The sequence below is a fragment of the Dermacentor andersoni genome, chromosome 1 (assembly GCF_023375885.2).
Source record: "Dermacentor andersoni chromosome 1, qqDerAnde1_hic_scaffold, whole genome shotgun sequence".
In the NCBI taxonomy this organism is placed as follows: Eukaryota; Metazoa; Arthropoda; class Arachnida; order Ixodida; family Ixodidae; genus Dermacentor; species Dermacentor andersoni.
The window spans coordinates 37,513,381-37,526,713 of NC_092814.1; the positions used below are offsets into that span (position 1 = coordinate 37,513,381).

The following is a 13,333-nucleotide window of genomic DNA, read 5'->3' on the forward strand; positions in this document are numbered from 1 at the left end:
GCGGGCATTAAAATGTGGCTACCTTCAAATTCGCAGTTTGAACAACTGCGTGGTCCTACACTCTAAGAAATCTTTACACCCTTTGCAGTGCCCCTTCTGTCACACAACGATAATCATCATCTGCCTTGATGCGTTTCCTTTCTCGAAAACGCCGCGCCCGCTACTTTCCTGTCGGGAATGCTATCATGCTGATAACGAGCATGCCGTTCGTTACTGGAAAGTACCGGGCTCGCAGCGTTAAAGAAAGGAAACGCATCAAGGCAGATGACGATTATCGTTGTGTGGCAGAAGGGGCACTCCAAAGGGTGTAAACATTTCTTAGAGTGTAACGTGCTAATAAAAATGTTAATAATAAACGTTGTTAATTATTTTTTGCAGAGTAACTTAAGCAGTGGCAAAGTATGTCCGCCTCCACGTAGAGCTCGTATGCGAAGACGACAGGTTTCGCACGGTCCCAGCTTTACTTTAAAAAAATATGTGTTGTCTAAGAAAAACCTGTATAAGACATGTCCTGAAGGCACCCATCGTAGGCGGATGCCTACATAAGCAGCAGGATCCAGCATCTTTTTAGGGATACTAAAGAGATAAAACAAACGATTTGAGCTGTGTTAGTAAATTACCCTTGCAGAATGCCAAAAAAAGCCACTCTTACCGCTAGGTAATCGAGAAAAGATACAAAAAACGAAAGACGGGTGGCGACACCGTCTTGCAATTCCCACACCAGGCCGCCGTGACGTAATAAATTTGCACGCCTTCTCAGCAGGCCTATAGGTAAATTTGTATCGCTAACAATAAATTACAGTGTATTCCAAAAGAGCCGAGGCTGCACTTTGAAAGTTTCAAGAACATGTACAGAACAGACAACGATCAACATGCCAAAAATACAAAGTATATTTTCGCATTTCAGTTGTGGCGCGAAATTCAAGAATGATAGTCTGACTGTCAATTTCTTTTCTAATAATCAAGCTATTACCGCCAAATGTCTATCAATTTAGACAAATTATGCGTTTCTGTTTAGTGTCCGTTTAAAGCACTGGGTGTAGCAAATTGATAAATTTTGGCACCGTAGTCTAAATGTGACCGTATGAGGCTCGTCTACAGGTTCAATAAGCACTTTTTATGCGTTGCATATTGCAATCACTCAGTTCAGCCCTTGGGCGCGGCCGGGCAGCCACCATTGGGGGTATGAGCCATCATAGTGGTTCATACCCCTACACTAGAGTTTTATGCGTTGCATATTGCAATCACTCAGTTCAGCCCTTGGGCGCGGCCGGGCAGCCACCATTGACCTTTAGCGCAACCACGTGACGTGACGTCACGACAGCCGGAGGAAAAGCTGGGCCCCAACTCGCGCGCAATATGCAACGCATTCTTGGCTTAACCAAGCTAAGCCTGGCCATTTTGTCATTGCCGCATGATATGTGCGACATAATTTTCAGAATGGATGTTGTTTTAGCATTTATCCTTGAGATGCCTTATGTGGAGATCAATGGTCAATATTGAGTCTAGTGCGATGAAAAAATTATGTGTTTTTGCACTCGAAGGTTCTTTCTTTATAAAAATAATGCCGGAAATTTTATGGGGATTTAGCTGAGACCCATTCTCACACTCTGACACTTTATTCAGGCGAAGCTGAACATGTCGCTCTCAGACTGCGACGTTAAACGATTTGAGTCATATGTGCAGATCATCGAGATGTGCAAAATAAAAGATACTCTGTTGTATAAATTGACGCGAATAATTCATTTGGTGCCGTACAGATAAGTACACCACCCTTCGGTACTCCATCTTTCTGTATAAATGGCCTAGACAAAAGCATCACCCATTCTAACACGGAATCAACGGTTTGATAAGTAGCTTTGAATTATACTAAGCCTGTAGTCACGGATTCCCATTTCTGATAGGTTTCGCAATATTCCGTAATGCCAGATAGTATCATATGCCTTCCACATAGCGGAAGAAAGACATAAAAATATGTTTGTAAATAAAGGCATCGAGAATGTTTCCCACAATGCGTGCGAGATGGTTGGTTTTGCATCGGCCTTTTCTAAAACCCCGCTCATCGAATCAAGCCATTTGTTAGATTCAAGAAAATGTAAAAGTCAGTGATTTTTTTTCGAAAAGTTTAGAAAAGCAACTTGTAAGCGCTATTTATCGGTAACTTGCCGCCGGGGAGGTATCTTTACCCTGCTTCAAAACTACAACAACAACAGATTATTTCCATGCAGCTGGCAGGTACCCGGCCACCCAAATAGTATTGAAAATTGCGAGCAGTGTCATTTGTGTGTCGGTGTGGAGGTTCTTGATCATGTCATATGCATGATTCTGTCAGCTCCCTAGGCAGAGCTTTTTGTAAGGAAGCTTTCAGTAATATTGAAAGGAAGGTTATATGGCTCGTTTTATCTGCATTTGCGGTGCAGCGCCTTATGTTCTGCTACATCTTTTATTTTTTCATGAATGATTACGAATAGTGGATGGAACTAGAGCTGCTAGATAGACGTTCAAAGTGTTCCGCAAGAGCGTCTGCGTGGCCTTTCAAGCTATTTTCTCGGTCATTCGCCAAGGGCCATGCATGGATTTGTTGCACCTTTAGCCTTCTTAGCCCATTCCGTAATTTGTCCCGAGTCTAAAAGTTTATGCCCAAGAGAAACCTCTTACAGCCAGTCCTCCTCGTCAGTCGTGGTGTCCTCACTCCCTGTGACTCTACGTGTTTAAATTATATTAGATTTTCAAAATTTGGAGATCGACGCAGTATGCCCGATGCTTTGTTTCTTTCGCGCGTGTTTAGAGTCGTCATTTCACCAGAAGGCATGCCTTTTACGTACTTGAGTTATTAACTGTTTGTGGAATTAATTTATCTGCTGCGTGGATGATAAAAGCTGTAAAATATGGCGTCATCTATATTGAATTCTTTGATAAAGTTTCGTGTCAAGCAAGGAGATTTCTGAAATCGTTTCTAACCAGCTGATGATTCCCATTAAGGGATGTACGGGGAGGACAGCGCTATTTTGATAATTTGAGTGTTATGGGAATGTGATCCTTCCCGAAAGGATTCTATATCACATCCCGTTCCAAGTCAAGAATAATTGAGGCCGAGCCAATCGCCAAATTTATGGCAGTATACCCGTTATGCATGAAATTGAAATATGGAGGTTCTTTTTTTTTTGGTTAAATAGACATGCGCCAAATGTGAGAAGGAACATTTATAATAGTCGGCTTTGCTTGTCACATCGCGAATCTCCCCAGAGACTGTTACGGGCATTGATATCACCTACGAGTATGCAGAGTGCCGAAGCGGCTCAGTGATGCTTTAGAAATCTGTTTTGTTGAGCACGTCATTATGTGCTACGTGTACGGAGAAGATGGTCACAAACTTGTTGAATCGAATAGTTCGTACTGACACTGCCTCAAGAGGTGTTCGAAGTTCTGGCTTATCGACTATGAGCGCTACATTACTGGACGAGGAATTAGCGTAATCACGGTGCTTGTGGGAAATGCCGTATTGCTATAGAAATATTTACTGTGTATGTATATTAACCCTTTCAGTGTCAGGTCTTTTGGGAGGTGACGCTACCCCAGCATCGGGAATTTTTTCTCGAATATTATAAAAGAAACAACGGTTTATTTTCCATTGTGTAGAAATAAAAAAAAAAGTATTACACGGGTAACGGCAAATGCTGTCTTCGTGATTCCTATCTGACAAAACGAATGTCAAAAAGGAACATGATGGGACAGAAACGCAGAAATGTACCGATACGTCAGTGACGCTTAAAGGGTTCAGATGCCCGCGGCGCATAGAACCAAACTCTGCAAGGTCCTGCCAAGCATACAAAGTGCAATGAAACGCATGACAATTTGTACTAGAGCGCAGTTTTCACGCTTTTGCGGGGTTTGGCAATTTGTGCAGTGTTTATTGATGGCACCTGTGCGTATATCAAAGATGCATTCTTGGTGACTCCTGCCGGACTTTGATGACCGAGGTTGTTACTGCTGCCTTGCCTAAGAGCTCAAAACATGACCGCACCCACATAACGAGTCGCCTCATACGTATCTGTATACTACCCCTACAGATGTGCCAGTGGTCGGCTCTGTCCTCTACGGAATTACGCAATGAAACAACAAAGGTAACCAAAATATTCCAACTGCAACAAATGTACGCCTTCAAACGGGCAACTCATCATCGGCAACTCGTATTGAAATAATTTGCTCTGCAGCTTCTCGCACGCTAGGTTACCTGCGACGGAACTTGCAGCTTGCACCAGCAGAAATAAGAAAGCTCGCAGATTAGACATATATTCCCCCTAAGCTTCAGTATTCTTTCGCCATATGGCATACCTCGCAAACATACCTTAACACACTAGAAGCAGCACCACTCCGCGCCGCACGATTTATCGCTTCTGAACATGACCCAATATAGAACTGCGCTGAAGCACCGTATCAGATCTGCCATCTCTTCATTAACATTGCGTCACCTACCACTTCTGCCTCCATCAAACGTTTTTACTACAATCTACAAGCAAGACCCCCTTTACTGAAACCACCATGAATATCATCTTCCCGACTTTATAAGTAACCCGATAGCGCACATTCGCTGACGCACGTCAGCGATGACAGATTCATTTTTTTTTCATATGCAAGAACACTAGGAGCACAGCCTCTTGTACAGACTGCCGCTTTCACATCACATAAAACAATATATTTGCTGTATCTCATCAAATCATCGTCAACATCGCTTGCTGTTAGCATGGATGGAAAAACTTTATTGAGGTCCATCGGAACGTGCCCTAGCATGTAGCGGGCTGCTCCCACGTCGGGACAGAAAGACCTAGCCTCTCCGCCACGTCGCGGGCCCATTGGTCTGCCCATAGTTGTGCTGAAAATCGGAACTGCGTAGGGCACCCTCCCACTTGGACGACGTAATGTCTTCGTCATCCCGTAACGATGGGCACCGATAGAGCATGTCTTCTAATTTGGCAAAGTCTGGGCAAAGCGCGCAAGTGTTTGAGGTCTGAATTTTGGGATAGATCCGGTGTAAGAGTGCAAGAGTCTGAATGTCAATGCCGGAGGCCTGTTCCATTTACTGCGCGGCGGCGGATACTTCCGCCTCCCCAGATAAACGTACTTTGCGAGTTCGTTGTACGAGGCAGGGGGATCCCTATTGTTCGGAACCTCAGCGCCGAGCCACCCGGTAGCTACGCGGTCAACGACTCCTCGCGCAGCTCTGTGGGCCGAATAGTTGAGGTTTGACGGGGCGCCCTTGATAAGTCCCATGTGAGCAGAGAACCAGACGATCGTGTGTTGCTTGATTTCCTTGTCCCGTAGGATCTACAAGACAGGTTTCGAGACGGTGCCCTTGGCGAATGCTCGGACCGCTGATCTCGAGTCATTGTATATCGTCGTTCTCCCGTCGTCCAGCAGGGCCAACGCTATTGCGGCCTGTTCCGCAACCTCGGCCGCCGTTGTCCGGACCGTCGAGGAGTTTGCAATTTTCTCTTCTTGATCGATGCTGACTGTAGCGAACGCCTTTCCGACGGGGTACCAGGCTGCGTCGACGAAACAGCAACTCCGGGCGCGTGCGCCGGCCTCTTTCAGGAGGGCTTTAGCCTTATCCCGTCCTCTGCCCACGTTGTACTCGGGGTAGATATTCCAAGGAATGGGGGTAACGTTCTCTCTGTTGAAAAGCTACCACTGCCTTATTATCCTACGCTGTTTCTCTTGTGTTATTGGAGTTTTATTTCGTATATGCGACCCAATATTGTCACAGCCCCCGCATTATGCAATGCTTTCGGGCCTTTAGGGCTACAATAAATGAAATAAAGTATTCTATGATGAGTATTATGAAGAGCGGGACATATCCGTTGGCAAATATCCAGTGACCCAAGTTGGCGTCAAAGAGGTTTATTGGGAGAGAGAGCAAGAGATTTATTATGAAAGAAAAACTGAGAGGTCGGCCTGAACTACCATGTTCTAGCCTGGTACTCAGCGCTGGGGAAGGGAAAAGGGGAACACAAATTGAAGGCAGAAAGCAAAGATGGTGATATGAAAAGAAAGAGCATGAATAAAAAATTCATCGGAAACAATTATTACAATCGTATATCCAGTTCAGTGCCTCTAAAAAAACCGACAAGGGCCTTCATAGCCTGACACAAGGAGTATTTTGACCATAGATCTAAAAGAAGGCTTTCAGAAAGTGGCCGGTTATCGATGCTTTTCCAAATATCCCTCCATTTGATTGTCTTTCTCGCAGGTACAGCAGGCACACACAAAGCAACAGTGACACAACTTGGCGTCAAAGGCGTTCATTGAAGAGCGGCACATAGCCAGTGGCCCACGTAACCCGGAAAGAAAACTGGTCTGGCAATGCTAGCAATGCTATTCTCGTTAAAACAGATTTGTTCTCAACCAGAATGCCCTCTCCCCTCCCACACACAATAAAGAGAAAAAGAAAGAACACTACACTATACTTGCCGATCATACGTACTCCATTACCTATGCAGGGATGCGCCACAAAAAGACACAGCTTCAATGATAACTGGGTTTCATCTCATAATCCATCGTGCGGCGGAAGGGTACGGAGATAGGAACAAATGCGCGAGAACTGTACAGTCACCCGCGTATATTATATAGATGCAACTCACCTGCGCAAAGTGCGCTCATGATCTAGAAACGGAGTGCGTTTATTAAGGAGGAGCAGACGTTCATGATACCGTGTAATCAGGCTACTTTAACAAAAAAGTATTGTGCATTCCTGACTCTGATTATTGCAGCACAGCAATAATAGCAACCCAATTAAACGGGGAAAAAAGCCCTTGGAGGTGCTGTAGTAATGTTTACTGTATGCTTTTTTCTTGCGGGGGGGGGGGGGGGGGGGAAGATTCAATGCAAACACCTATCTGAAGAATTTATTTACTCTTCAATAAGCTTACAGCCATAAATATAACAAGAGAAAAAAACATTCAGACAAAAATAAAACGTACTTCCTGCGAAATCTCATCTGCTTTCTGCATACGTACGAATAAAATTTGGTCAACCCCTGAGGAACTGTTCATTTTCACGGCCCGAGCATAATCACAGGAGACGAAGTTATTCTCACGCGGTAAGTAGGGAAAGGTGAGCAAACGACAACAAGATTTATAGGCGCATGCAACATGACACACTTAGACAGTACTTAAAGACAGTGTTATGCATTGAGTGTGATTCACCGTTACAGAGGCAATGACAAAAGGAGGGCAAACAATTGCGGGACACAGTTTTTTTGGTGCGCGCGAAGGTTCTTCAGAAAGGGCTTTGTTTTAAAGCCCTGTGCGACGTAGTGGTGGGCGCTCAGTTATCGCCAGCACTGGAGTCTTCCTCTTCTACAGTGGCGGGTGACGTGTCGGAAGAAGGCGGCGGCGAGACCGGCGAGTCTTCCTCACAGGCGAGCAGGACGGATGCCTCGTCACCTTGAGTTGCCGGTCGCTGGCCGCTCATGTTCGTCATGCGGCTCAGCGCCTTCAGTGCGTTGCCGCTCTTCTGCAAAACGCGAGGAGTCATCGGAGTCAAAGAAGACCAGACTTTACAATACGAACGGCTACTAACTCCGTCGTGCAGAAGACTACGTCACGCACGAAGGTGCTATAGAAGCCTTCGTGTATTACCACAAGTTTGAGTATTGAATGGAATTACGTGACACCGCGGAAGACGACAAAGGTTTCGAATGAAGGTGGAGACTTGCATCAATCAAACAGTGGGCGAACAAGAGGCCCAGGCTGAATTCCAGCCTGCATGAAGCCTTCCCTTATTCGCCCACAGTTGATCGTGACACCAAGAAAGTAATTCTAACATCCAAACCGCTGAGATTGCGACGCGATTAGTGGAACTCTCTAAGCAAGATAACGTGGTTAACTAATTTAACAGTCGAGCGACAAATCTTATAGAATTGTACAAAGTCCAATGTGGCTTGATCCATCACAGGATCATAGATCCCTCTTCGTGTGCAAACTGGTAAGCTACTAGGAATTTCACAATACTACTCTGCCCATAGATGCTCTGGAGCATCTAAGGTGCACTGGACAGTGCACCTTGAGGTACTGACAGAATTAAGAACGGCAACCAAATGGCATCGCCGCGCTTTCTCAACATGTTACGCATCTATTATAGATGTTCATCATTTGTGGGGGTGTCCGTTCGCAGTGGGCGTCACTACATACGATAACAAACATCGATGGCGACCTCAGTGCGTTTATACAACAAAGCTACGCAGTTCAGTAACTGGTTATTTGGTGGCCAGGCTGTTCCTGATAGTACGCGTATGTGACGTCGTATTCGCAGTAAGTGCTGGACACTGCACTGTTAGCAAAAAGGAACAATAAAAGCGAGTTGGAGGGTAGCCTCGTGATATATTTACGATTTGCGCAGCCTGAACGCGGAACAACGATAATGCAGCGCAGACCGGACTTTCTATGCATCCTAGACGGCAATTATGATATGGGAAGTGGTGAACGTCCCTCTTCGCTACACCTCTGAAGTTGAATTGAATTCTGAAGTTTTATGTGCCAAAATCACGATTTCATTATGATCCACGCCGCACTGGGGGACTCCGGATTAATTTCAACCACCTGGGGATCTTCAAAGTGCCTCCAATGTACGAGACCATGGGCGTTTTTGCATTTCACCCCCGCTTAAATGCGGCCTCCGCGGCCGGGATTTGATCTCGCGACCTTGTGCTTACCTCTAAAGTTGAAACTTTCACTGTTTAGACTCGGTGTTTGATATAGTGCTCAAGACGGAACACGACTGGGGTCATTGTAGGCACTGAATATGCTTGGCACCTTGATCACAAACGTTGCTGCAGGATCGTGTCTTGTTGTGTGTCGTAAGCGCATAAAACAGTTCAAGTGCAACGCTCTGCGAGAACCTGTACTTGTCGATGCAGCAACAGTGGGCGATGTTTGTGCGCAGAACTTTGCGCTACAGCGATGACAAAACGCCAGGGACCACTTAAGAGATATGATTCTGGCTTGTGGCTATGAAACTCTTCCAGATTCGAGCGCATCTACAGTACACTGAGAACAATTAAGCTACATCCCGACATGGTATGAACGCAGCCAGGATTCATAGAACGCTTATGCGCGAGAACGGCTCGTAAGAATGAGTCTGCGAGGAGAGAGAGACGACGAATAGTTCTTACGAATAACAAAGTTCGTGAACGTCACACCGATTTCTTACATACGTCACCTGCAATGGGAGAACTATACTTCACGACTTAGGTATTGTCAAGCATCATATCTGCCAACAGCTTACTGCTGTTGTGCCTGCTCGCGCAACAGCAGTAAGAGTAGGATACCGTTCACTGCATGGTGTAGACTCGCCAGCGTTATGGGAAGCTACGATAAAATAAAGAAAGAAAATGGCCGCACCAGCCACTTCCTGCGGACGACGAACTTCTTGAGCTTGTCCGTGGGCAGCGGCAACGAGCTGGCGCCGCGCTTGGGCACTACACACAGCCACTCGTGCTCCAGACACTGTTCCGCAGACATCCGTTTTCTGCGGAGAAGGGTATTTTCAGAGGACGGCAGCCAAGCAGAGCAAGTACAAGAGACGAATGTAAATAGACGTCTTGAAATAAAATCAGCGTCTACTTCAGTTGAAACACTTACTAAATCAAACTACATAAGGCATTGAAATTCGCCTGAAGCTAATCTACCGTGATGCCACTATACGTTAGCTCACATTCCTTCGTGGGCATAGCACACAATGAATCATATGAATCCAGTAATATGACGGAAGTTACTCCCGTACATCCGATAGCAAATAGCTTCGCAACTCGATAATTACTATGAATTACTTTTTCCTTGCTTAGCTGCGTATAATTGTTGCTATAACACAGACCAAACGGGAGGAGGAGGGGGGGCACAAGAAGAACGGATGAACACAGGCGCTGTTCCATTCATCTAACAAGCTATACAGAAGGAACAGCGTCCATGTAGCCTGCAACTCTAATGGTGGATGAACTGTTGAACCCATATTAACAAAGCAGTTCGTACGATGAAAGAGTTCGGAGAAACATACGTATCGGCAAGTCGTGATCTATTATCGAAAGCGGCCGGCCAATCCCGAACACCTTTTACGAATTAAAAGCCGTGTGAATGTGTTTCCTATTCTGCAAAGATGAACGCACTTGATTCCAATTATGAATGTACGAAGGAGTAGCTGTTGCGCCTAAAGTTGCGTTTAATCACTTACGACAACAGAGTAAAAGTACTGACAACTGTTTAACCGGGTTTATACTCGTAGGCAAACGGCCCCACCAAACGGCTTAACTTTTAACTCAAGACCGCAGCACCTGATGTGTGAGTATTACGTTCTCTTTAGAAGCAAGGCCCCGATAAACTCGAGAGGAGGTCTTTCTTTCAACAAATAATTCGATTAAGTGGACCGTGCATGTGGTGCCAAGTGACGACTTGCTCATTAAAGATTTAACCTCTCTACACAGCCACATGAGCGCCAAATTTCAGGAAACCCCAATTCATTATGCCCCCTGTCGCTCCCTCCCCCGAACCGGCCTTGCTGATGCTATTACCAGAAGGACTCTGCTATTACGCACAATGCGGAAACTTGCGGGAATTCAGCATTCCATTTTCTAAAATTCTATGAGGAGGCAGAATGCTGAATAGTCCCCGGAGAATTACATTTCTAGAGCTACAACTCCTCACATAATAGGCGGGAAGAAGACGGGAATAGGACTTAGCCGATACATATGCACTAGCTTAAAGCTAATCTAAAGTGCCGTCTGAAATCAGCCACAAAATGCTCAACGTGCACACAATTGGTGCCTCAGGATTAGCCTAAAGCAAGCTGGGCTGTCTAAAGTGCTAACATGTTATGATGGCTGCGCTCAGTTCTTTTTAGGTAACTCTCAGAAAAATTTATTCAGGCAGTGTTGTAAAAAGTCTATAAATGTTTTTATGTGAAACCTTGAAGTTTTCTAGAAGATCATGCGGACTTATGGCCTTACACTTTTTGTCGACTAACGACCGTAGACTTTTAGCAAACAACCCATGCGAAAGCGCATGAACCCAAATTTACCCAAGGAAATAGACTTTTTGACAGTTTATCTACAGAATACTTATAATATTTGTCTACAGACCATTTACAGACCACATAGCCAAACGAACGCTCTAGAAAAAGCTAAGCGCTTTACAAGATGTCTACAGTATATCTATGGAGTAAGCGTATTTTTATAAGAAGGCAGTATTTCCAGATAAGTTTCTTAAGACAAGCTCCTGTCTCAATATTTGGGCTAGGCAATTTCAGCGCAAATGCATGAACGTGAGTGAAAGCTTGGGGAACACATGCCTGGGGTTCTTTAGGATGAGTTGGCACATGAAATCCTTGGCCACGGCGGAGATGGTCTCAAAGACTGGGTCGTCGAAGTCGAAGTCCACCCTGACGATGTTGTTGAAGGTATCCGTATCCGAGTCGCCCATGAACGGTGACAACCCGGAAAGTCTGCAGGGCAAGGGAGGGTTCTCACGCGACCGCGCACAAAGGCGGTACGCACATCACGCGGTCGGCGCGCCACAATATCGCGGTAATGTTGCTGGCGCTGAGCAGATGGGATAGTAACGACAGCAAGGCGATTTAGCCGGCCGCGTTACGGCAAAGAGAAGGAAGGTAGGCGGCGGAAGGCCAGACACGGGCGTCGCTTCTTACGTGCGGCTCTGGTTTATGGCGTTACGAAATGAACGCTGACGCAAGGCTGCGCGAAGCGAACGAGCCAGCTGAACGGCTGCGCACAAAAGCTTGAGAGCAAGAAAGCCACAAAAGAAGTAAGGTCCCACATGCAGCCTCGAAATCACTATTTCACAGTGCACGTGTCACGAGCAAGCGCAGATACATGATACATGGTCAAAGCTTTTAGTGCTCGAACACTACTGTAAAAACTTTACAATGGCCATGGAAGACCAACCACGCGGGGAGCACTGCTGAGGCGGGTCGTTTAAAACCGGATGTGAATACTATTTAGCTATGCCTTCGTTCCCTCTACAATCAACAACAACCGCACGAAACACAGCACATGTAATGAGGAGCGTGATTGCAACGGTTCAGTACGGGAGCGTTACAGCGTTAAGACACAAAAGCAGCCAGGTCCTGCCCTTCAAAAGAAAACGTTAGAACACATTCAGCAAAATAACGAGGCGAAGCGTAGCGGACTATACGGTTAACTAAATATTCAAGTCAAGGGAGACACTCGTTTTAATGTGAATCTGGAGATGTTAACCTGGTTGATGGCCAGGCATGCTTGTCCAGTGTTGGATGATAAATATGATATACGCAGTGATCTGGATCGCAGACATTGCAGTAGCAGATTTCTTTATCTCGGATGGTCCCGAGGGACAACATTCGATGACTTTCAGTATTGCGACATACCACTTTTATTATGTGAATTAAAAAAATGATGTTGGCACTTCTAAGCGGGTACGGCTAATTCTCGTTGAAGAGTGCACGCAAAGGAGACACACGAAAGGGTCCAAGAGCGCGCGCGCATCTGCAGCATACGCGGGCCAGTATCACAACACGGAAACAACGTGAAGTTTACCGATACACAGTTTTATACATGCCTGAAAGTGTTTTTTTTTTATGTGACCGACGATCTAACGACATTGGATCGCTTCTCCGTCTCCATCTTTCAACATCACATCATGAGCATCTCAAAAATAAGTGATGAACATCGCCACCCGCGTAGACGCGTCAGCATCTGCTGGACTATAACAGTGCACCACATTTTACATAAGTGGCTTGTGTGTACGAGTTGCCAAAGCGCAAACGACAAATAAAGCTAAACAATTTTCGTTCTCACTAAGAACTGATGGAAGGGTTAGCTCAGTGTAAGGGCTAATAAAAATTGATCACTTCATAGCGACGGCAGTTTTTCGACGAGCGGGTTTTGCAAAGCACACGTAGCGAAAACGTGAATAACAAAGCTTCAATTCATTTTTCACTAGAACAGCACGTGGCAGAGTATAGCGACACAGAGTTCGAGGTTAGCGCGCATACGCAATGCGCTGTCCGCTCCCTATCTTTGACAAGCACCATAGACAAAGCAGCAGTAATACGCAAATCGGAATACTTTCAGTTTCGCAGAGAGAAATGACTTCACCATTGTCCAGACTAGCCGGTCTTACAGGGTCCTGAACCTCGCAGCGGCATTAAAGAGAACATCCTAGCCATTGCTAAACGTGCCCGTTGGGGCTATGTGAGCAGCGCCTGAGTCAGTGGTGCCGTGGCTTTGCCTACGGGAAAAATGCAATGAGTCGAGGCAACTAACGGTGCTTTGCTAAGCCATTTTCAA

At 45.7% G+C, this 13,333-nt stretch overlaps 1 protein-coding gene across 6 annotated transcripts in view; it reads right to left on the reverse strand.

Annotated features, from left to right (window-relative positions):
* Nucleotides 1–5,882: 5,882 nt before the first annotated feature.
* Nucleotides 5,883–13,333, reverse strand: part of LOC126545261 (myosin light chain kinase, smooth muscle-like) — a 263,214-nt gene continuing 255,763 nt past the window's right edge. For all 6 annotated transcript variants that reach the window (XM_050193041.3, XM_055061326.2, XM_055061328.2 and 3 more), the window contains 3 exons: nucleotides 11,338–11,490; nucleotides 9,399–9,525; nucleotides 5,883–7,512 (listed from right to left, as the gene is read on the reverse strand). In XM_050193041.3, the coding sequence (XP_050048998.2) occupies nucleotides 7,324–7,512; nucleotides 9,399–9,525; nucleotides 11,338–11,490 (469 nt within the window). In that variant the 3' untranslated portion in view covers nucleotides 5,883–7,323. The remainder of the gene's footprint in view (nucleotides 7,513–9,398; nucleotides 9,526–11,337; nucleotides 11,491–13,333) is intronic.